Source organism: Pieris napi, chromosome 16 (genome assembly GCF_905475465.1).
Source record: "Pieris napi chromosome 16, ilPieNapi1.2, whole genome shotgun sequence".
In the NCBI taxonomy this organism is placed as follows: domain Eukaryota; kingdom Metazoa; phylum Arthropoda; class Insecta; order Lepidoptera; family Pieridae; genus Pieris; species Pieris napi.
In genome coordinates, this window is record NC_062249.1 from 10,477,958 (window position 1) to 10,503,443 (window position 25,486).

General features: G+C 35.1%; 1 protein-coding gene across 5 annotated transcripts in view; it reads right to left on the reverse strand.

Annotated features, from left to right (window-relative positions):
- LOC125057091 (protein prickle-like) overlaps positions 1-25,486 on the reverse strand; it is a 289,973-nt gene that overhangs the window by 115,033 nt on the left and 149,454 nt on the right. The window contains exons 1-2 of one of the 5 annotated variants that reach the window (XM_047660559.1): positions 21,911-22,026; positions 4,902-5,597 (exon numbers count right to left, since the gene is read on the reverse strand). The exons of 2 other annotated variants lie outside the window; for them this stretch is intronic. In XM_047660559.1, coding sequence (XP_047516515.1) covers positions 4,902-5,584 — 683 coding nt within the window. In that variant the 5' untranslated portion in view covers positions 5,585-5,597; positions 21,911-22,026. Of the gene's footprint in view, positions 1-4,901; positions 5,656-21,910; positions 22,027-25,486 lie in introns of those variants that run through there. 2 more of the 5 variants (XM_047660561.1, XM_047660560.1) reach the window with 2 other exon arrangements.

Genomic DNA, 25,486 nt, shown 5'->3' on the forward strand with positions numbered 1-25,486 from the left:
GCTCTCCGCGGGACGGACAAAATCTGTCCGTGGGCCAGATGTGGCCCTCGGACCGTAGTTTGGAGACCCCTGATCTAACAGATACAGAAATGAGGCCCAGACCTCAAAAGGTTGTACCGCCAGTGCTGTTTTTTTCTTTATTGAAGACGACCGAAGCAACAAAAGATCTTTCATATATTAATAGTTAACTAACCAAGCATTAAAATGAGTGAATTGTACGAGTGGATAGATGTTAAGCTAGGGTAAGATTTGTTTTAATGGGTGTCTCTGGGTACGGCTACTAAACTATAGAAGCTTCGATTTAATAGTCAGTCTTATAAACAAAAACTATTCATAGTTTTATTACTTAGTTTAATCGTAATTAAGAAATCTGAGGCCCATACCAAAAACCGTTGGAGCTGCTTGATTGAGCACTGATTTGCTTTATTTTATACTGTGTAATGTAACTAAACGACTTTATTAAAATATTCGCACATATATCATCTTACCATCATACTTGCGATGTTTTATGGAGACATTAGGGGAGATATTAATGAGAATAATTGTCACTAAGCTTATAATTTGTATCTTTCAGGTGAACAGGTAACGATTGATGCTCATAGTGATGTACAGTATCGATAAACACGATTTTTGTTATATTTCGCGTTAGTACAAGTCAAAACTGTAGTAAAACGCGGAAATATTTGATTCGAATGCTTTTCTATATGTTTGTCAAAATAAATACATTTCCTGAGTATAATTAGAATTTTGTATTGTTGACAGCTGATTTCACGGCAATATTAAAATGGCGGCTAACGAAACGCGCAGGCAAATAGTTAGGTAATATAAATCTTTTCCTATGTTCAGCCTATTTTATTTTTAATAAATAAATCGTTTGTTTGCATAGAAAGTGGTACACAGATTGATAAATTATAAAAAACGCACAAAAATAAGAATGCCAATTTCATATTAATTATCATAATGTCATAATAATACGAACAGTCAAGTTATTTATAATTGTTATCAAATTTATGGTCTAAATACTCTCCTACACTATAAAGGCACCTTTCCTTAATAATTTAATATATATTGATTTAATATATATTGTATACAAAGATAACATAAAACAAATTAAATATTTAAAAGAACCACTCCCTACATCATTATCAAATACTTAAGTTTTATTTATAGGTTGAAAGTTAACTTAATTTGAATTCTCTAATGCATTTGCCCAAGCTTTCTTTTTGACATGATGATTTGATACGGTTGGCTTAACTTATAATTTCTCTCAATCGTAAATCATGTTTCCCCGTAGCTATTATCAATAAATTAATTTGCATATCGACACAAATGCACATCACTACGGCGGCTGCGCCCGCGCATCTTATAAATTACATCCTTCCAATTTATTGCCACTGCGCACGCACGCACAACCAAATTGATTTGATTTATTCACTGAAATTCTCTATAGTTATAAACTCTACATTTAATTCAAAGCAGCGACTCGCTTAGTGGTTTTGCTATAAAGAGATAGTACCTAGAGTCTGTGCGGAAGATCGTTCTTAGGATTTGAGATCGCTACAGTGGTAAATTACAAAATTTCAAGACAAAATGAAATAAATTCAAAGTTTTTGTTGATAAATAAAATGACACGTACGTAGCAAATACAAATTTTATAAGTTCGCATCACTGCCAGGCTGATTCTCTCTCGCATACAATCTAGTCCAGTGTTCCCCAACGTGGGGCCGACGCCCCACAGGGGGCCAATTTGATTATTAAGGGAGGATTCGAAAGTTTATTCTTTTTTTAAATAATTCACTTGGAAATTGAGTTTTTCGTTATATTTTAAAACATACTTACTCTATTTCGTTAACAATATCCAAGTAATTTCTTCCTAAAACGTATCGTTTAATTTTCTTAAGAGAGCAATTCAATTTTAGATATTAAAAATTATGTATGTTACATTATAAGGATTCTAAAAAGGGTAAGGGGAGGGGGGGGGCACATGGTACAAAAAAGGTTGGGAAACATTGCTCTACTGTTTGAGTTGTAGTTACGTATTTTAATTTTATAAACCAATTTCTTTATCATTGACTATGTATTTTACGTTTTAAAAACTATTTTACTAAAAGATATTAATTACATTATTTACTTAACCAGATGTTTTGGGAGCGTTTTAGTAGTCATGGTCTGTAAGAGTAGTTTAAGTAGAGTTAAATGCAATCCTCACAAATACGTGAACATAAAGCCTGAATTAGAGGAAACACTGTTAAAACAAAGATTTAATAGTCTTTCTATTCTGTATTTATCCACTCCACAGTCACTGCCACGTCAGATTGGGGCTAAAAGCAGGAAATAGCTTTTTAGCATTTCAGAAGCCATAATTTAAATCCTGGAAGTTGCGAAACCTACCTAAGCCAGTTTGTTCCGAAGGACGACAACATGTATATCGTTACAGGCTGTGTATTTCTTTAAAATACAATGTAATGTCACCCGATTGAGGTAAAAAACTTTACCAGTTGTGGAGTATATTAATTAGTTACATATGGCATTAAGAAAATATTAATTATGCAATCGAGAACATTCCGCAACTTTTTATATAAAATAAATATTGATTTCTATTTTTAATCCAATTCAAAAGAGAAGAATTAACGTTAAACGTTACCAATTCGACGTATTTTGTTTTTAATTGAGTAAACAAAAATCTTTGATTTACTTAAATTCCAATCGTCATCGCAATTTCATTTCTACATCTGGCACAAGATCGGCATCTAAATTTTGTGTTTCGATCCATTATTTCTTTCTTCAATCTTTGTGTCCACCGTAGGTCCAGTCCAGCGCATATCCATTTTCTTCGAAGAGAAAATATTAGAGCATCTGGTATTTCTTATCTTGTTCTTTTGCTGATTCCGAGGTTATCTCCATTTTTCTTTGTATTTGGAAACGATGTCATGGCAAAATTTTTGCATTCATGAAAATTCTGTTTTACATTTCTGTTCAGTTTTGGCAACATTTATGTTTACCTTAATTGTCATATAATTAAGATTATAGCTTGTAACATATACTATAGATATAGAATTAAATATGATGTGGTGAACTTTTATAAATAATCTATATCACCAAGACTTTATTAGCGCGATAATTAAAAACATCTGTGTAATACATCAATGCAATCTGCAAGTTGCGTGCGAGTTTATTAATAGCTAATTTATACCCGCGGCTGCGTTTACTTTTTGAATGAAATATGTATGTATATGTCACAAGTAATTTGTTAGGTGATTGCATTTTTAATCTTGGCTGCTTTATATTCTGTCCAACATGGGGGCTAATTGCGAGTCTGACACTAAATATAAACTGGATGGCAATAGCTTCTAGATACGTATAAAGTTGATTGATAGTTAATATCACGCTTCATGTTATTAGAATGATTGAATATCACAAATTTTAGAGTTACATGCCCGGAGGCGTACCTGCCTTATATACATTAAAAGCTGTCCAAAAAGCTATTTTAGTGATCAATGAGCACATCATACAATGCCTTTTTTTCAAAAATCACTTTAAAAAAAAAACAATATTATAAAGCTAAAGAGTGTTTATTTGTTTTGCTAATCTTAAGTTCAAAACAAATAGTTTTTATTAGAATTATTCGGTTGTGTTAGATAGTATACAACTTAAAGAACGCTATATTAAATGAATAATTACTATTTTATATACTTAATAAATAAATAACTGTGTATTATAGGAAACTATATTTTTTTTTAAATATATAAATTTTCCAATTGCCCCGACTCTTGTGGTGCGGGACATTATTATTTACACATATTTTGTACAAATATATACATTTATTTGTCTGACGTCATCATTGATGACAAAAACAGCTTTATTTTACAAAATTTAATGCTGTGCAGCTTTAAATTTTCTATAAAATTGTATGTACACTGCGATTTAATGAATTCCCAAGTATCTGTGACTGATATTTTTTTATAAAGAAGGGGATTTATTTTCTCTATCTCACACTCTTGTACTTTTTGATAATAAAAATATATATTAATAATAATTTTACACATTACGGAATTTACAGAAATTATGTGAACAACGTTAATTTAATCCATAACGGTGCACTCTTTTTAATTATTTTTCCTAAATTTTCTATTGTTAGAAACAGCGCTATAATAAACCCGTTTTCACAATAGTCAATCAACAGAATAAAAGTATTGCATGTAAACAGTAGCGGCGATAGTATCGGAACTGCGTTCCCGCCTCTCGACAGCGGCCATGTTTTTTCCTTTTACCAGACAACGCAGCGCGGTTACTTTGATAAAACAAAACGAACACTTGGCTATTGAGTTATAAAACCTCTATGACATATGTAATTGTACTATATGTATGTAATGTAATTTACTTCCTTTGATTATGATCTAGCCGTAAGGATGCTTCGGCAATGCAAAAAATCTAAAGCATAATGTACAGATTAATGTTCATGATGTGTGACCTTTATCTTTATTTAATAGCTTTCCAAGTTTTTCGTGCTTGGAGCCCTTGATACAATAATGTATAGTTTTTTTAATAGAACATTGGGCAAACGGGCAGGATACACTCTTAATGCCCAAGGGCTCGCAAGTGCGTTGCCAGCCTTTTAAGAATTGGTGCGCTTTATGGTTCGGAAATAATCCAGTGGGCAGCTGCTTCCACAAAGTTGTGCGACACTTAAAATCCGCTCAGTTGTGGAACGACGGACGTCGAGGTTATGAAATATACAAAATATTGCCCTAATATACCGAGCATAATTTATTAAGTGTTAAAGTCTATAAGAATATTAGATTACAACTATTTACACTTGGGTGAAAGCATGTAATTTCTTAAAAGGTCTAGCGAGAACAGGTTGATGGGTAAGAAAACAAAGAACAATTTTAAATACTCACTCATTGCAACTGGTCACCTTCTGCTGCGTCACGGTCACTAGCGTGGTAGTTGTTGTGGTCAAAGTGTCGCCCACACACTTTTTTCTAACGCATTGATCCAACACTGCATCTTCCTTGAGTGGTTCAAGCACTTCCTTCACCTTATTTGGAGCTCTCTTTACTGTTGATCTATGAAATCTTAGATTTGCTAACGTCTTACCATCGGTTGATATTTCAGTTTCCTCTGTCACAAGACCCTTTTTCGTTTTACAGACTGTTCTAGAAGATTTTCCTATCAAATCATTGTCACTATTTAAGTCTCTGCTTCGACTATTCTCTGGAGGTAGATTTATACTATTAGTTATTTCATTAATATCATCCAAGTTAATTGGTTTTCTTCTTTGGTCGTATTCAAAGCCGTAGATTGGTTCTGACTCTACTCCGAACCAATCTTTTCTTTCTGGCGTCTCCTCGAAGAAGCCGTCCGTTAATTCTGTGATTTGAGCGCCGGGTCTTTGTTCGTCTGGGTTTTCGAAAAGTCCCTTATTAATTGTGTTTATTGTATTGATTTTCTTTCTTCCATAGAGTTGTCGGTAGTATTTCTCTTGGTCGCCATACATCCAACATACTTTCCACCATTGTTTGCACATAAGTATGTTCGCTGAGTTTGATGATTTGACATGCCTCGTTGCGGTTGTTGACATTTTGAAGACTTTTCTATAAATGAATTTTTTCTACTTAATATACTGAAACGTGGCATTGTTTTGTGACCGTTCTGTTAAAAAATTGTGACCTTCACTTTCAGGTGGATTAACTTAAAATTGTAATGCAAGAATTTGTTGACCGAAAGATGGGCTCTTAGAAATTACCATATTTTATAATCCCTAAATACTACACTAGTCATTAGTCATAATGTCCAATAAACTTAACGTTATAGAAATATTACATGAAAATAAATTTCAAATACAGATGTAAATTATTTAAAAAGATTTGAATAACTTAAACGTGAATATCTCGTAAAATATGATTATTGCTTCGTATTTTAGTATAGGACTTTAATAACGTTGATTACTTACATTAAATGTGTGTCATAAAATTTAAATTGTGGTTTACGGATAATAAACATCTTAAGGAATGGCTTTTAGGATTGTGTTCTTCACGATTGGGGTCATAAATTTGTATATTTTCGATAAGTACCTATAGAATCAAACATTCCAATGGGACACGGATAGTACCTGTCGAAAGGATCACTAGGGCCAGAACCAAAACTGTATTGTACTAATAATTTAAATGTTAGCAATAAAAGAAAGAAAACCCTTTATTATACATAATGACATTTAGTTAAAAAGAAAGTGCCCCCCCCCCCCACAATACGATTCCCTGTGTTCGGTAGGTAGTATCTTCCTTTTGACATGTTAACGAAACTTGACAATAATTTCTACGTAACACTTACATTTGATAATCAACTATTGTTGCACAATAAGAAAGCTATGTAAGTTCCCTTTGCGTGTATTATAAGTGATTGATTCATGTTTCATTGTTTACCGTGAAAGGTAGACTAAGTCACTTGCAAATTGATTTGCAAATTCGCAAATGTATCCAATAAGGTCCAGATTGAAGAAGTTTACAAAACAAGCGAATATTAGAAGCATTTAAATACATTCAACATTCAATGACATTTTTTAATGAGCTTTCCCTCACGATTGCATACCATTAAAAATCAATTATCAATAAAGTATATGGAGTAACCCACAGGTGGTCGGTTACAGGCTCTTAACCGAAAAGGTTTTAAAAGGGTCAGAGATTCCATTATGTAACGAAACCAAAACAAAAAAACGAAGTTAAGTAAAGCGGCAAAGCACAAAGTTCTTGTTTTACAGTAAGGTTTACTAAGGGCGAATAAAATCTATTTTAGACACCTGAATAGGATCAAAAAGAGATTATTTTAATGTTACATAATTAATTTGAATTTATTTTATTAACAATTTTTTTTTAAATTTATTTGTCATTTATTTTTATGGATTAATATCTTAATAGTAACTTTGATTAAATGTTTTATTTGCTGTACAGTTAGGAATATGTTAACGTTCTTACTTTATAACCCATACTTTCCCTTCGTACCACCTACTACTGATCCCCTGCCCATTGCCAATCAGCTGGTGACTCTTGGTGTTAACGCTTTTAGCAGATCCAATTTAGATTCAGATCTTAGAGGAAACTTACTAAGAGAATACGTTTTTTGTTCTGTTCTAACATTTCCTAAATGTAATTTTTACATCTATAAGTTAAAGCAACTTTACCAAAAGTAAATTGCCGCAATCAATCTCTACATAGCTCGAAAACTCTAACGAAATATGAACCAGTTTCACAAATTGCCGCCCGAAGCGAAACGTCTCTATGTTAAGTTACGCCATGCTTGGGTATATATCATACAATTTATTCTGTTGAACCTAAATGAACTGACTCAACTAATGACGTAGTACCACCCAGGAGGGTTTGAACACATATGTTGTCTTGTCAATCTAAATATTGTATGTATATTTCTTGTAATGGTATAATAAACTCATACGGAGTTAGATACACAAGCGACAAGATTTTTAGGAATAACATTTTTTTTTTAAAGACAATTCACAGCAATTGATCTAGTCCCATGCTAAGCTGGTGAAGCTTGTGTTATGAGTACTAGGCAACGGATATACATACATATTATAGATAGATAAATAAATACATATTTAAACACCCAAGACCTAAGCACAACACCAAATGCTCATCACATCGATGTTCGTCTTAGCTGGGGATCGAACCCGGGACCCATGGATTCGCAGTCAGGGGTACTAACCACTAGACCAATGAGTCGTCATATTTATAATCGTATTGAGTTCCTCGCGATGTTTTTCTTCCTATATTACGCGTACAAAGTAAATCTATCGTTGCACAACCGGATCTCGAACTCTCGGCCTTTTTGAAATTTATACGTCTAACCACTAGCTCTTCTAAATATTATAAATTATTATTAAGAATCTTCGTACCTCCTGGACTGATTTAAAGTATTCTTTCATATTCCAACCTAAGTAAGAATTAAGATGAGACGCTTGACAGATAGTTGTTATGCGATACTTCTGTAACTTAAGGAGCGTTACCTTCAGTTAATTCTCTTAACATTACGAAAGGGTTTGAAGAAAGGTCTATGGCATTGACGTAGGATTGTCTTTATCCGATACCCCACCGGGCGATACGGCTCAGGAGACAAAACTTTATGCTTCAGTAATTTAAAAACAATAAAACTTGTGCTCTTCACAACAGGGGCTGTATTTGATATTAAAAAAACCGTTTTTATAGTTTATTAACTGTCTATAAATATTTTTTAATATTGCTCTAGTCTCAAACATTCATTTGTTTTTATCTATTAACGTAATAACATGACGTGATATTCGAGTATATAAGAATGGTCAGAATGTTTAAATAGGTATTGAATGTTTTGTCCTCGTGTGAAATAAATTAACGCGACTTAAACAAAGGTCAATGAGTTAATAAGTTAAATACTTTTTATTCATTTACATGAAATCGCACAGAGACACGGTTTACGATGTTGTTTATACCTCGAGAGTATAAAAAAACACATCATTATAAATATGAATGATGATACGTCTGGCCGCAAAATTAACTATTTTTTGTGGCATCCTGTTTTTGATCATTTGAACCTTTCCTCGGGCAACGAATTATCGAAGAATGTTCGTGTTAGGTTAACTTGTGTCTAGCTAAGTTTTGTTTTTGAATAGTAGCTAAGTTTTTAAAAGAGACGTTGGACATAATCCTAAGGGCTTGTTTAATAACAATTTGATATAGGCTTATTATTTACGGCTAGATAGAAAAACAGAAGATTTTCATCTTTCGATTAATTCTATTAAAAACTAGCTGACCCAGGAAACATCGTTTTGCCATGTATATTATTTCTAGGAAACCTTTTTTTAATTCATAAAAATAACTATATAATATACTAAAATAAAAAATTGGGGTTGATCGTAGAGGGGTGACAATAAAGGGTGATGTATTTTTGTATGCTGTATCATATAATAAAAAACAAAAAAAATTATATAAAAAATAAAAATTTAGGGGTGGGACCACCCTTAACATTTAGGAGTTTAAAAGACAGTAGCCGATTCTCAGACTTACTGAATATGCATACAAAATTTCATAAGAGCTGTTTCGGTTGAGTGTGGAAACGAACATTGTGACACGAGAATTTTATACATTAGATTTTAAATAAAAAATGAGAACAAAAATCTAATACCTATAGTGAAATGCCTCCCGTTTCTTTAAGTCAAGTCAAAATTAAGGCAATGATGACAAACGAAATGAAGCGAAGGGCAATTTTCTCTTAAAAGCTACTTGCGATATAAAACTTATAACACGAAGTTCTGAGAAGGCAATTTCATCGTCAGTAGTAAGACATTTGGCTTCGAGGCGCAATTTGTGGCGAGTAGCGGAACTCACGTCAAATGGCTGACGCGTAAATATCGTGGAATGCTGTCATACGGTGGATTTTATGATACAAAATTATTTCAAAACACATTTTCATCTAATAAGTAGACTTAGAATAGCTGAGTCACCGAAGACCTGACTAGTTTCAAAACCTTTTTTATTTATAAATTATGTATATGGGAATTAAGTCGTTCATTAAGAGGTAATAGTTATTAAGAAATTAAGTAGGGACTTAAATCCCTATAGATCGAATCGAAAGCTAAACAATGTTACTTTTTTTTATTGTATAGGAGGCAAACGGGCAGGAGGCTCACCTGATGTTAAGTGATACCGCCGCTCATGGACAGTCTCATTGCCAGAAGGCTCGCCAGTGCGTTGCCGGCCTTTAAATGCTCTTCAATGCTTCTTTAATTAAATGACTGAATAGTCGGATATTAAATTTAGTTGAGTTGATATATTAACGTAATTGTTAAAAGTCTACAATATTTAAGAAATGTGTTTTGTAGCTTTGTGCGAAATAATTTAAAAGAAGATTAATTTATTAGCAATCGAACTATACAATCTATATCGGTAGAACCTACTTAGTGCAACTAAATTTTTTCTTGTAAAAGTGTAGGTATTTAAATAAAGCTTTTGATCGCGTATGCGACACCAAAATTGGTCCCAAGAGTAAAACTATAAAATCTCTATGGTAATAAAACGTTATTAACTTTTCGACATATTATAATTAAGCTGTTTTATCCTAGTTGATAATTTTACGATGTTGTTCCATTACCATAATATTTATGTACGATGTAGTACGAATGCAATATCATTTAACAAGCTGTTAAAATACTTGTTTAGCTGAAATTAACTTTTATCACCCTACATCCTTAATTACAGAAAGTTGAAATCTATAATATCTTGAAATAGAATTTAAACAGTTTACTCAGTAAATTGTTTATAAACGTATAATGATTGAGAATTGTTGTGTGTTTTTCTTTATATAAAAACGACACGTGATGAAACTTATGTTTAAAAATACTTTACTATTTCGTGGAAAAAACTATCAATAGTCGATGGTATATTTGAGAATTGGGTATAGAGCCCACAGGGGGGCAATTCGAAAATTTATTTTTCTTTTAAATAATTAATTGTGATTTAAGTTTTTCATTATATGATTTAAAATCTAATACTGTGTTTCGTTAAAAATTTCCTAGTATTTTCTTTCTCAAACCTATCATTAAAGTTTCTTAAGTGAGCAATTCAATTTTAGATATCAAAAATTATGTGTGTTAGAAAGGGTAAGGTGGGGCATGGCACAAAAAAGGTTGGGAAACACTGGTACAGAGGAAATATGTATTATAATATATACAAATGTATTTTTCATATAAATAATAAATACCTAGTACCTAAAACTTTTAAAAACTTTGCCTATAATAATGTGATGTGTTTATTTTATTTTATTAATATACGGTCGTTGTAATATTATATATAGTCCCTTGGCTCTCTAATGTATTATCTATAAAGATATACATATGTAAATATCTTATAGTCTGCTAATTGGAGACTGAGTAATATAAGCAACACGACATATTGTTTGTGCTCAAACGAATTGTTTGCTTTTAACCGGTTCGGCTACCAACGGATGCCATGACAAGTTTAAGTAAGATTTAAAATTAAATATCTAGTTCCAAGATTCTGAGTTCACAAAGAATTATGTAAAGACGTTCGTATACATACGTAAAGATTGGGACCTAGTTTAGTTCCTTGGCAGATTATAAGGTGACTAGGGGTAGTAGAGTCTCAGTAACTAATATATTTTAATAGGTGTCGTTCAAATATCAAATCACTCGAGTTTAATCGGGATATTATTTTTAATGTTTAAGCTGTACCGAAATTTGGAAAATATTTTTATTCTAACAAATCTGTGATTTATACTGCTGTTAATAAGATACATTATCCACATCACATACGTTGCCTATCACAAAGTGTTTTCGGATAAAATATATTATTTAGTTAACAATATAATTCAATCATAAATCAAACGCATAATGTGGTCATTAATTTAAATTAACCTGTTAATTTGGTAAAAGTTTATGATTTATATGATGTCAATATTAATGTTTAATAAATGGTGCCAAATGTGTATAGGTGTCGTATTATTGATTTATTTATAACGATTTTTGGAGAATCCAAAAATGTTAATACAATATCCTTACCTTTAAACAAACAAGCAATCTTTTAAATGTGTTTTAACCACTTCGGTTAAAATACGTGTCTAATAATCCTGAGGGATGGGGTCCGATTTTGGGCTAAAATTAAACGTTTCATGCTCACATCAAACATGCGCAGAAATTGTGTTTACGATACTTCAAACAATTCATGTTTTTTATAGAACAGGGGGCATACGGGCACGAGGCTCACTTGATGGTAAGTGATACCGCCGCCCATGGACACTCTCAATGCCAGAGGGCTCGCGAGTGCGTTGCCGGTCTTTTAAGAATTGGTATGCTCTATTCTTGAAGGACCCTAAGTCGAATTGGTTCGGAAATACTTCAGTGGGCAGCTGGTTCCACAAAGTGGTGGTGCGCGGCAAAAACTGCCTTGAAAAACGCTCAGTTGTGTAACGGCGGACGTCGAGGTGATACGGGTGGATTTTCGTATTTTGCCTCGACGTCCGACATCTTTAAACTTTATGACTGTACTCAGTCACCATAGTGTGTAAGCAATTTTGCTATTAATATCTGTGTAAATGTATTCATCTACAATTAAAACAGCGCAGGGTTGGCCTTGGTTGACGGCAGTTGTGGGTTGAATGGAGTGCGTTTAAGGCTCGGCTTCGTGAATAGATATTTATTTTAACACTTGCTCGTACGATAGCAATTATCGCGAGAATACCGGCATATCTTATGCCTAAACTTGGCATGTATCAGAAATAGAAGACTGACCACTAAAATGAAAGAATAATTTCTGTAAAGCAGTATTGGTTCACATATTACAGTTTTATTTAATTCATATTCATAGATAGTCAAACTATCCACACAACTTACGTAAGTTACATACGTACGTACTTTACGTAACAAAATACTTAAAGAATATGCTACCCGTTTTGGATTTTGATTCGGAAGCCTGACAACACGTTTTAGTATGACTCAGGTTGCAAAAACTAAACTAGACACAGCGCACGCTTATAACAACTCTCAGCCACACGCTCAAATACAAAGTAATACAGACACACCCATTCACATACTCATACATTGACGCATACTTAAAATCTTAGACGACTTTTGTTCGATTAGATTTAACATTTAGGCTATATTTTCTTAATATATTCATATTTAGATAACAAATATTCCTTTTGTTTTTAACATGCACCTCGGAAGCACTGTAACCTTGTCAGAACACAGGGGCTTCCTATTGGGGACTGACGTTAGATCAATTCAGACACAACTATATTCTGTTATGAATAAAGTTTATTAATTAAATAAAATTCACTGACGACTAACTGACTGAGACATGAACATAACAATCAAATATATAGTATCTACAATTTTCTTAACTTATTAATAATAAAAATAATTTAAAAATATAAAAAGTTTGGTCCCAGTGGCAGTGTACCTTTAACGCTGGCAGCATTTCCTCGCTGTAATGCGATACTTATTCAAGCAAGAAAAGCACCAGCTGTGGGGTCACCGGTACTATGTACCAGGCGCCAACTTAAATCTTTAGCACCTGTGCACTTGAACCCCACAACCCAAGAGTCTCTAGTCGTTTATTAATTATAAATTTTCTGTGACTGAACAACTGAATGTTCTATTTCCCTTATAAGCATTTGACAAACACCGCACATCGTTTATCGAACTTATAATTATTAAAGGTATTTGGAAAGTATCAATCAACCGTAAGCGGCAAGAGCAATATCAAATGGCAAGCTTTAATTATTGGCCCATAAGTGGGACGGAGACTGATTTATGGTCCCAAGTGTAGACTTGTTGTGCTAGTTTTGTCAACTGTGATTAAAGACTATGAATTCTATTAACTGTTTTGAATATTTTTCTTGAATGCAAAAAACTTGTCGACATTTTGATAATAATAATTTCAAAAATATGGTACAAAAATGTGTAAGGTGGTACAATCGCATATATAACATATTCTACCACACATAATGGAGCGCAAATTTACATTTTACATTATTAGTCATATGAATTGGAAAATTCTTATATTATTTGTATCGTACATATCATATTATACTTGATTAAATTTATATCAACTACAGTGTCTCACGCAAATAATCATTTATTGGATAGTACATTTTTTCCAAAAGTAATACACCCAGTCGCTTTTTAAAGACTCTGAAGATCTTTTAATTCTATTGGTAAATTATTGTAAACCTTAATGGCCATACAAAATGTGTTTTTCCTAAACAGTTCCAGATTGATTTTTAGCACAGCCAATTTCTCCCCATTCAGTAAGAGGTACTTCGATTCTACATTCGACTTAAAAATATTTATGTTTCTGTGCACGAATAACGGTATACTTTTATTTATCTATACTAAAATTCTAAATCTATGTTTGTAATGAATGAACTCAATAATAATTGGACCGTTACAGTGCGTGTATATTATTGAATAAGTAATCTGTGTGATCTGTGTGACGCTATAGATATTAGATAATCTACCCAAGTAGTTTGTATGCTCGTATATTGGAGACTTTACACCATATTGCCATAACATGGCATGTTTGCTTGTCCTGTTCCGTATACTCTTTGTTTGTTTTATCAAATGTAAAGTAGGACTTTTAAACCTAAAACAGATTTTGATTCCTTGCAACGCTGGCCTTGTGCTTTTATTTTTTTAAACAATTAACACCAATTGACCTAGTCCCATGCTAAGCTGGTAACGGATATACATACATATTATAGATAGATAGACGTATAAATACATATTTACACATGTAAATATTTTTTATGTGCTAAGTCGTGGTTATAATTTTTGTATTAATCAGTTTAAAAGTTTAGGTTTTATGTTTATTTGTTTCATTTATATGTAATATTATGTTCTAAGTTTAAATTTTGTATTAATAGGTTTAAAGAAAACACTTTTTTACAGGATTGAAGTTACGTATTAATATAAATTTACAATTATTTTACATAATTTTAAATTTTTCCGACGTTTCGCGTGCTTTAGCGTACATGGTCACCGACGCTGTACGGCACGCGAAACGTAAAAACGGTAAGAAAGTGTTTTCTTTAAATCAAAAAGTTATGTCAATAAAAGACAATACTATTAATAGGTTTTCTATTTTATTAAAATTTAAAAGTTACTATAAGAATAAAAAGGAAATAAATAATTAAACAAACATCAAAAATAGAATCAACTCCGTTTCATGTTTTTTAATAATAAAATAAAGTATTAAAAAAACAAATGCAATAGGTGATTCATTAAAAGTCAATGAGACGTCACGTTAAAGATAATTTGGTGAAAATTAATGCAAAAAAGTTATCTAGGATACGATTAATATTCAAAAACGTGAGAATAAATCTCGCTCGTTAGACTGAATTAATTATTATTCATTTGGGTAAAACTCGGATTCGACTTCGAAAATTCGAAATTCGAAAAATCTTTACACACTAAATCTTAAAAGTATCTCAACCTGTCGTATACCGAAACGGAAAATATTATTTTTGTGCAACAATAGTTTTATTATAATTATAATACAGTAGATATTATTGTCAAGTTTCGTTAACATGTCAAAAGGAAGAGACTAGCTGCCCAGGGCACAGGGAATCCTAGAGGGGGTTCACTTTATTTTTAACTAAATATCTTTTTTATTACATATATATAAAAAGATTTTATTTCTTTCAAAATGAATGAAGCTTGGTATAGTCCAAATTCTTCATAACACAGCTTCTAGAGCAGTATTGGCTTAGTGCCCTCATCGTGCAATTGTCATACATGAATACGTAGGTTTGAACCCCGGCTGTGCACCATTTTGAAGTACAGGAAACGAATAAAATTAAAAATTCGTTTAATACAACACGTCTTATATTCCTTTTGTTAAACACGAAGAGCTGGTCACAACCAACGTCGCAACTATAGTTTGTTTTGCATAAAGTTTTTTATGTAAATATATGTTGAGGAATATTTAATCAATCTGAAATGTAGTTTATCATGGGTTCACTATTTTCAATTACAGGGTAATGTAAAACTAATTCGTCATGTTTCTGTCATAAGTGTCAGAGAAAATCTAATGGTTTTATAATTACGACATTGTCTACTAGCTTCCAATTGAAAATACCAGTTGTGTATATATACCAAAGGGCAAACAATGGGAAGGTATAAAAATTATATTAATAAGTTTCTGTCTTGTAATAATTATGATTGGCCCATTTTATCAGTATTCATAAACGGGGTAAGTCTGTATATCCATAGTTGCTCCCTCACACTTTCGAAATCGATTTTCCTTTAGTTTTATAATAGTATTTTGGTTAAACTTTTTTATCTTTTTGTATTTGTTATGTGTGCCTATAAGTGCTTGTCACAATCTTGTATTTTATTTTTGTTGTACCAATGTATCAGCGAGCCGAGCGTTGGCAAGCTTTTATATATACATTATGGAAATGATGTTACGCTATCCTAGGTTAGATTTTCACTAAAATAATAATAATAATTATGTTTCACTGAGTGATGATCGTCTACTTGCCTCAAGTATACAAAAAACGAAGTGTCCTAAAATATGAAGAGATATAGGATTATAAGGATTCAAACATTTTTCTGAAAGTAGTTCAATATAAGCACTTCCTTAGCACTAGGATCTTTAAATTATAATTTAAATTACTTAAAATGTCATGTACATAGTTGCAGAATGCAAAAACTCTTTTTAAAAGTTTGTCTCGTCTGTTTACGTGAATTAAAGCTGGCATTATATTTAAATTTAAAGCTTAATATTTTGACATCAATCAGTGCAGATATTTTAAATGAACAGGTTTGAGTAACAGTATGTATAGTTTTATTGACAGCGCTAAAGACTTTGCTGTATTCATTTGGCGTATTTTTATTACTAGTATTGAAGATAAAGCCAGGTTATAGATACGACCGTATTACAAATGATCTTTGAATGGCAGATAATCGATCCGTAGTTCGTTACGAGATGTTGTCGGCAGATAGTGAGGCATCACTGGCATTACTACATAATGTCGGATTTAGGCGTCGGGACGTGACGACCCCATCGCCCACTGGTGAAATAACCTGTGACAGAGGTTATTTCATCAGCGCAATCAGTCAACCCCTTCCTAGTGGGAGTGCCATGCTGTTGCCTTCGGGCTTCAGCCAAATGGGCAGGCACGACCGGGGCAGTACCACTGTCTCTTAGAAAACCGGCGTGAAGTGATGCAATAGGTTCGCCTTATTGTACTCGCGTTTCGTGCGGTGAGAGAGACTCCCGGAGCCCACCCCCCCCCCCCCCCCCCATATAAAATATGAAGGTGCAGAAAAAAGAGAATCTACCCCAGGGGGGTACCACACGCGCTCGCGGTGGAGAATCCCCCTCTGGGCGTCCAACACCGGGACACTCTGCGCCCGGTGGTGGACGCACAGGCTGCCCTTCGTATTCTGGGGGGGGCAATTCTGCGCTCGGTAAAAACATTAATCGTTCTCGGGGCAAACGGAGCAATTTAACAAAGGCACCCCCGTCCACACTCGCCGTGGACTTCACAAATGTTAGGGGGCTCAATACCAATATCAACGCAGTCCACTACCACTTAGAGACTGCGAAGCCGGCCTTGCTCTTTCTTACCGAGACTCAGATATCCCCCCCGGCTGATACTTCCTACCTCTCCTACCCGGGGTACAAATTGGAACATTCATTTGTGCCGCGGGCGGGAGTTTGCGTGTACGTCAGAGAGGATATCTGTTCTCGTCGCCTCGGGACGCTTGAAGGAAGGGACCTATCTAACCTCTGGCTGCGCGTAGACTGCGATGACCATCCGCGATTCTACGCATGCCTGTATAGGTCCCATAGCGGAAATACCGAAACTGACCGACTCATTGAGCACATCCAAATGGCTACAGATTCCCTGCTCGAAAGGGTTCCTACCGCTGAAATCGTGATACTTGGCGATTTTAACGCCCACCATGCCGATTGGCTCGGCTCTGAAACTACCGATCACGCGGGAAGATCCTTTCACGACTTTGCTTTAGCCTACGACCTGACACAAATGGTCCCTGCGATTACGCGAATACCAGATGTGGATGGTCATAAACCCTCTTTGTTGGACCTTCTGCTGACTTCACATCCGGAGAACTACCAAGTCTCTGTTGAATCGCCATTGGGTTCATCAGATCATTGTGTGGTCCGGAGCATTGTGCCGTTCACGCGCCCTCTTCGGCCTAGCTTCACGGGCTGTCGCCGCGTGTGGCACTATAAGTCAGCAGATTGGGATGGGATGCGGTCTTTTTTTGCGTCCTACCCTTGGGGGCCCATTTGCTTTTCGTCGAGTACTCCAGATGCCGTCACTGACTCTGTCGCCGAGGTGGTCCTGCAGGGTATGGAACTCTTTATTCCATTCTCTGCGGTGCCGGTCGGTGGCAAGTCCCAGCCTTGGTTTAGGCGTTCTTGCAAAGCGGCTTTGCGCCGTAAGCGTGAATGCTTTAAAGCCTGGGCAGAAGCGGTGACATCCTGTGATGTGACTATCGGCGAACGTAAAAAAGCATACAATTCAGCCTCCAGGTCCTTCAAGCGAGAAATTGCTAAAGCAAAGTCAGAGCACATTGCCAGATTTGGTGAGAAATTGGCCCACCTCCCTTCGGGAACCCGAGCCTTCTGGTCTCTTGCCAAAGCTGTCCAAGGGAATTTCTGTCAGCCCTCAATTCCACCACTGCATAGGGAGGATGACTCACTGGCCCATACCGCGAAAGAGAAGGCCGATCTTCTAGGCTGTCTCTTTGCGTCGAACTCCACTTTGGATGATCAAGGGAAGGAACCACCGACATTATTGCGGTGTGATACTACGATGCCCGAAGTTATATTCCGGCAACGTGCTATCCGTAAAGCTTTGTCTTCCTTGGACATCCATAAGTCGAGCGGGCCCGATGGCATCCCTCCAATTGTGCTGCGTACTTGTGCTCCTGAGTTGGCTCCGGTCCTAACGCGCCTTTTCCGGTACCTTTACACGCTCGGCACTGTTCCGAAGTGCTGGAAGATCGCTTCGATACATCCGATCCCTAAAAAAGGCGATCGCTCTGATCCGTCCAACTATCGCCCAATAGCTATAACCTCCTTGTTCTCCAAAATAATGGAAACCATTATTAACAGCCAGCTCCTGAGGTATCTAGAGGGCCACCAGCTGATTAGCGATTCTCAGTACGGCTTTCGTCGTGGTCGCTCAGCTGGTGACCTCCTTGTATACCTTACACATAGGTGGGCGGAGGCAATTGAGTCCAAGGGGGAGGCGCTGGCGGTAAGTTTGGACATAGCGAAAGCCTTCGATCGGGTGTGGCACAGAGCACTGCTCTCGAAGCTTCCAGCCTATGGGCTCCCTGAGAAATTATGCAACTGGATTTCCAGCTTTCTCGCTGATCGGAGCATCAAAGTCGTCATCGACGGAGCATGCTCCGACCTGAAACCTGTGAATGCTGGTGTCCCACAAGGCTGTGTCCTATCCCCGACCCTGTTTATTCTGCATATCAATGATATGTTGCAGCTTAGCAACATTCATTGCTATGCGGACGACAGCACTGGGGATACTTTTTACACTGGCCGGGCAGGTATTTCTCAGGCTGTTGTCGATGAGTACCGGAACAAACTTGTGTCTGAAGTCGAAACTCTTCTACGTGGAGTCTCGGACTGGGGTAGACTAAATCTAGTCCAATTTAACCCCAAGAAGACACAAGTATGCGCGTTTTCCGCTAAAAAAACTCCCTTTGTCGCTACTCCCCTCTTTGAAGACACTCTCCTTAAAGCCTCAGCTAGCATCGGGATACTGGGCGTTGACATATCGAATAACGTTCAGTTTCGCGGTCATCTGGAAGGAAAGGCTAAATTAGCCTCCAAAAAGCTTGGTGTGCTCAGCAAGGCGAGACGGTACTTCACTCCGGGCCACCGCTTGCAACTATATAAAGCGCAAATTCGGCCCCATATGGAGTACTGCTCTCACCTCTGGGCGGGAGCTCCCCAGTACCAGCTCCTTCCACTTGACCGTATTCAACGAAGAGCGGTTCGAATCGTCGACGACCAGTCACTTTCCGTGCGGCTTGATCCCTTGGCGCTGCGTAGAGATGTGGGATCTCTCTGCATCTTCTACCGCATTTACCATGGAGAGTGTTCAGAGGAATTGTTCGGTCTAATACCTGCAGCTGAGTTCCATCATCGGACGTCAAGGCAAAATACAAAATACCATCCGTATCACCTCGACGTCCGTCGTTCCACAACAGAGCGTTTTCTAAGGCAGTTTTTGCCGCGCACCACCACTATGTGGAACCAGCTGCCCACAGAAGTATTTCCGAACCAATTCGACTTAGGGTCCTTCAAGAAAAGAGCGTACCAATTCTTGAAAGGCCGGCAACGCACTTGCGAGCCTTCTGGCATTGTGAGTGTCCATGGGCGGAGGTATCACTTAACATCAGGTGAGCCTCCTGCCCGTTTGCCTCCTATTACATAAAAAAAAAAAAAAAAAAAAAAAAAAAATTATTGTTATGGTTTATTTTCTAAGTTTTATCGACTTTTGAAATATATCCTATTATTTATTAATCACTGGTTAAGGCTTTGTAAAGATCGTTTTTAAATCACGTATAATAATATTTCCTCTAGCATACAACATGTCTTTAATGAAAAGTATGTTTTTAATTTAGTTCATTTCAAAAAAGCTATAAAAAACACGCACACACAAACAAACACGCTCAGACAAACCCATATCAATAAGTATTATATTTTACTAGGATAGGCCGTTCATGGTACTTCTTTACAAACGTTTGGTTTCGTAATTTTTATAAATAAAAAAATATATAATAATCCCGATCAAAACACTACGGTCTTATAACACTCTCAATGTTGTTTGTATGACCCTGATAGAGCCAGGAATCCTATACTATATTTTACTAAGATATTTACGCATACGACCAACGCACTGCTTTTTAAACATAGCGACGTAACCGACTCGCCTTAGTACCAAAAAGCAGTGTGTGTCAGGCACAGGAGGCTGATCACCTACTTGCCAATTAGATTGAGAAATGATCATAAACCAGATACATAAATCTGAGGCCCACACCTAAATAGGTTATACCGCAACTGGTCTATTTATTTTATTTTTATTCTATGTTTAAATAATTTGCATATCAGCATTATTAATAACATGAATTCCAATATGCAGAGTCAGATTCAGACTATAATAGGTCAATAATTCAGGCGGGACGTTGTGGTATCGGTGCGCGTGCGACGATTAAACACAACCATTATCGGCGGCAGATAGAGACAAGCAGATACGAGATTACAAGTCGCCATTTATGTAGCGGTAGCTCTTGTTTTTGTGTTTTATAGTTATTACAACTTAAACGCATTTCTATAGCGTATAATCCGGCTTTCGGGATGACTTAAAAGCGTGTCTATTTATTGATTAAATTTCAAGGTAATATAATGCTATATCTACAGTATATGTTACGATTTTTTTTCTAAAAATACATATAAATTATACTAAATATAAATATTACAAAAATTAAAGTAAAAAATAATAAAAATCCCTATGTTAGATTTTACTAGCTATTTTTTTTTTTTAATAAAAAAATTCTAGTTAAATACCGGATTAGGTATCCGGATCAGATAGGCACTTAATTTTTTTTTATTTATCATGCCGCTACCGTATATGTCAAGAGGTGCCTGAACTCCTATGATGGTTTTTCTAGAAGAATGTTTAAGAGAAATGTAGAACTTTATAGGTGGTCGATTTAAACTAGATAAATTGATGTACGTATTTACAATATACATATATATTTAGTACCCTAATAGAGTTTACTCAATTTACTTATTAGAATTAATTATTTTACATTCATAATACTGGTATTACTAATTTAACGGATATTTGACATTCGAAATATTCATTATTGTTCAAATTATTATTAAACAAATTTTCAGGTTCACATGTCGTTAGTTTATAATTTTTATATTTCGTTCTGACCTAAAATATTTTTATTATTTATTTATTTTACAGAATAATATACAAAAATATGTTACATAAGAAACCCGATAAAAACAACAACATCTTATATTAAACTTCTTAAAATTTACTCGCTGAGTTAAGTTTTAAAGTCATAATCAAGTTAAGTTTAAATTAAACTTTAACTGAGAAATAACTGATTTGGTTTAATCTCTCACATATACATAGAATTCACTTTAAGCTGCAAATAAATCTCATATCAGAAAAGTATTTTCTTTACGTTTAATTTTTGAAAGATATCTAACACTTATATGTTTTCATATATTTTGTCGCGGCAAAAAGCCTTCCGTAAATAGTAAAGCCATCCGAATGTGAAGCAGGTGTAGAAACGGTCACAACAAAGCCACTTTCAATAATTTACCAAAACTCCCACGATCCACACACTGCGATCCCTTGTTTCACTTTCACACTGTCACATTAAAAACATCGATTATCGTAGAAAAACATTTTTATAAACACATGTTTTTCCTGCGATTGCGCGTGCGCAACTGGAGAGTAATGGCGCCAGCCAACCGCGAAAGAGCTAAAGGGGAAAGGAGATGTACGTTTTTGTATACGTGCGATAGAGATGGATGTAGTAGCCAGTCAAATTTTGTTTTATTAGATGGGTTGATGGAATCATTTATTCGCGATTAATTGCTCGTAATAAAGCTTAAATAAACTGTTGTCTGGTGTCATTAAGTTATTAATAATGCGTATAATATAAATTCTTTTGCAAAAAAATTGCCATCTAAGGAAATTTACGTTCTAAGGTCGATTTCAGTTAATTAAATGTTATTAATTTAATTTAGTTGTCTGACGTAGTCGTAATATAATAATGTAAATTAATACTCGTGATGAGTTCTTTAAAACTGATGTATACCAACAATAAGAAGTGATCTTGACTAAAGATAACTATTTATTACTCGTTTAAATAAAATAAAATTACAAGTGTATAAACCCTAACGAGTGGGACATCTTGCCATAATCACAGTGTGAATACTTCTGGACATGTTTTCCAATATTTTTTTAACTTTTTCAGGAATACCTTCCCAGTCTACTGCAATGACTCTATTCCCTGATGGTTTGTGGAGGAGGTTACACTATCCTTTTTCGTCTTTTAGAACATCCCAGACATGCTCAATTGGATTGAGGTCAGAACTTCGACCTGGCCAATCTAAACGGATCTCAACTTCTTGCCTGTACACTTTCACGTCCACGTTCATGAAAATGGAATTTAAATTTCATCTGTCCAGGTTTCATAGCTATAGTTACATTATACATTTTTTGTTTGCCCTGGTACATAAGATGAATTACAACTGCTCAACCGAGTTAAATCAGCATGCAAATGTCCATTGAACATAGAGACTTTATCTAAACGGTTCGGTGAAATGGTATCGCCTTATCAGATAAATTAATGATTATAGTGTAATTATACCTTACTTATAAAACTTTAACACGTTCAGGTTGCTTTAGGGCTTGCAGAACAGTCGGGTATGTTTTCCGAAGCCGAGAGGTTTTAATGTCATTCGGAAATTGGCATCCTTCATGTATCGTGTCAGGCATAGTACCAATGGTAGTACTAGTCGTAGTTTTGACTTGGTTTTCGCACTAAGATGTCCTTTTTGTCCTGGCTAATTTCCTATCAGAAGTTTCCTCGGCACTTCGCAGGTTTCACGGAACGACCTCACTGCTCCAAGGAACTGTTCCGAGCCGAGACACGCATTCCAGGACTACGGGGGTGACTTCCTCTGCGCTGAAACAGCCTCTGGGGACAGCCACGAGGGGCTGTCTCTTGCACCAAGGCAAATAAATGTTTATAAAGGAGACAGTGGTCACAATTCTGTTGATGCTTAGAAATCGCTTTGCCACTAGCGGGATAACTGCTGACAGAGCCATTTTGGACTGTCTGTCTACGTTTTGCATCCAATGTTGATGTTGGAGTTCTGTGGAACTTTGGTGAATCTGAGGCAGGGGGGATGAAGGGTGAAGTAAGGAGCGGGTACAAGGCATCGTTCCAGATCCACTCTTAGCACCAATGGTATTCAGAATGTGAATACAAACACGCATATTTAAAAACGTTGGTATGCTGTCCATGCCCCACTATAGGAGTTTTTTTTGTTTTATTTACTAACCAATCTAAGCAACAAATTGTTACTAACTCTATCTAAAATTACAAATAGATATAATCTGAAATAAATAAGTTATTATAAACAAAGTTTGCTTGGAACTTTCTTTGTGCTAAATCAATAACGAAAACCGTGCAATTTACTGTACTTTTTAGATTATTAGAAAAGCTTTCGATTAAAACGAATTAAAATGTCAAAAGTAATTAATCACAATTTTAATGGTATTTATCATAAAAAGAAAGCTGCCTTACTTTCCTGATTACTTGATAACTAGAAAATCTCTATAATTAATTTACTTGCGAAGGCTGGTTTTGGACGTATCAACTATTCATACTAATATTTTTTTTATTTATTATAAATTATATGTTAGCTATTCGTACAGACAAGGGTTTTTTTTATACATTTAGTACCAATATGTGTTGGATTAGGTTAGGTTAGTCTGTCTATATCATCCCTTAGGTTAAATGCTAACCCCGAAGGCCCATCTTAAGTGCGTTTGGAGGGCTGAGGTGTTTATAGTGGGTAGGCTCTCGCTACCCATCCCTCTAAACATCAGAGGTCTTTGAGTCCCAGCCCAACTGACCCCGCGTTAAGCTCGAAATTTAAGGCGGATGCCTGGGTCAGCGCATTTTCACTCCACCTTAGTCACTGGGACATTGGGCCCAGTCAGTGGTCACACTTGTCGAGGATCCTTCATTTAGGTTGGAGAAACTACACACCTCCTTCCTCCACACTTCATAAAGTATATTTGTTACAGGTTAATAAAAGATCACCTTGATTGCCTTGATTGATAAATGATCATGAAACAGTTACAGTTACAGGCCCATACCTTAAAAGGGTTGTAGCGCCACTGATTTCTGTTTGATAGGTTAAAAACGATACTTTTATTCGTGAATAGACAACCTTATAAATATTAGTTCGCTCTTTATAACTCTTTTAATTATTGGATTGAAAATGTACTAATTAATTACGAAATACCAATGTTTATAGAACATGTTGTGACGAAACTGATATACAATTTCCAAACAATTACCTTTGTATGTAATAATAATATCAGATTCAACTATTTGGGAAAGAGGTATTACTGTATAATTTATATAGATAAACTGTGTTCAAAATTATCCAGATTAATGTTTTTATACCATAGAATTTTAATATACATAATATATTAAACAAATAAAAAACAAGGGTGTCTGACACACAATGTTTTTTGTCAGACATAGAAATTTGTTTGACATTATATTCCAACTTTCCTTTCTTTTATCATAATGCCTCTATGGAACGAACTTCCTTTGAATGTACATGTCCTCTTTGCTGAATTATTTTAAAAATACATTTCGTAAAATCACCCTAATACATCAGAATTTTGCAACTAGTGTTTATTTATAAATAATAAAATAACTACTACTAAATAACACTACGTTACTGTACCTGGTTTTTTAATAAGTGATTTTGCTAATAATCTGTGTCTTTAACAATCTTTTTCATTGATAATCTGTGGTTTTGATAATATTTGTCGAAGCAATTGGGATTATATAAATGTTCTAATTGGAGCTAGAAGCACATTTCAACAATCAGAACCCGCCACTTTATAAAGGTCAATAACATTTTTATATGACCTTTATAAAAACTGAGTTTGGAATAAAACATATTTTTGTAAGGGTCAAGTTAGATTGGTATATGTTTACCACTGGTAAACTTAAAAAAATACATCTAAAAAAAACACGTGTAAAGTTGTCGCATAATTGGAAATTTATCTCAAACAGGCTTGTACTGCGATGTACAAAAATAAATGCTAAACGCGAGGTATACCAATTTTGTAATTAAAG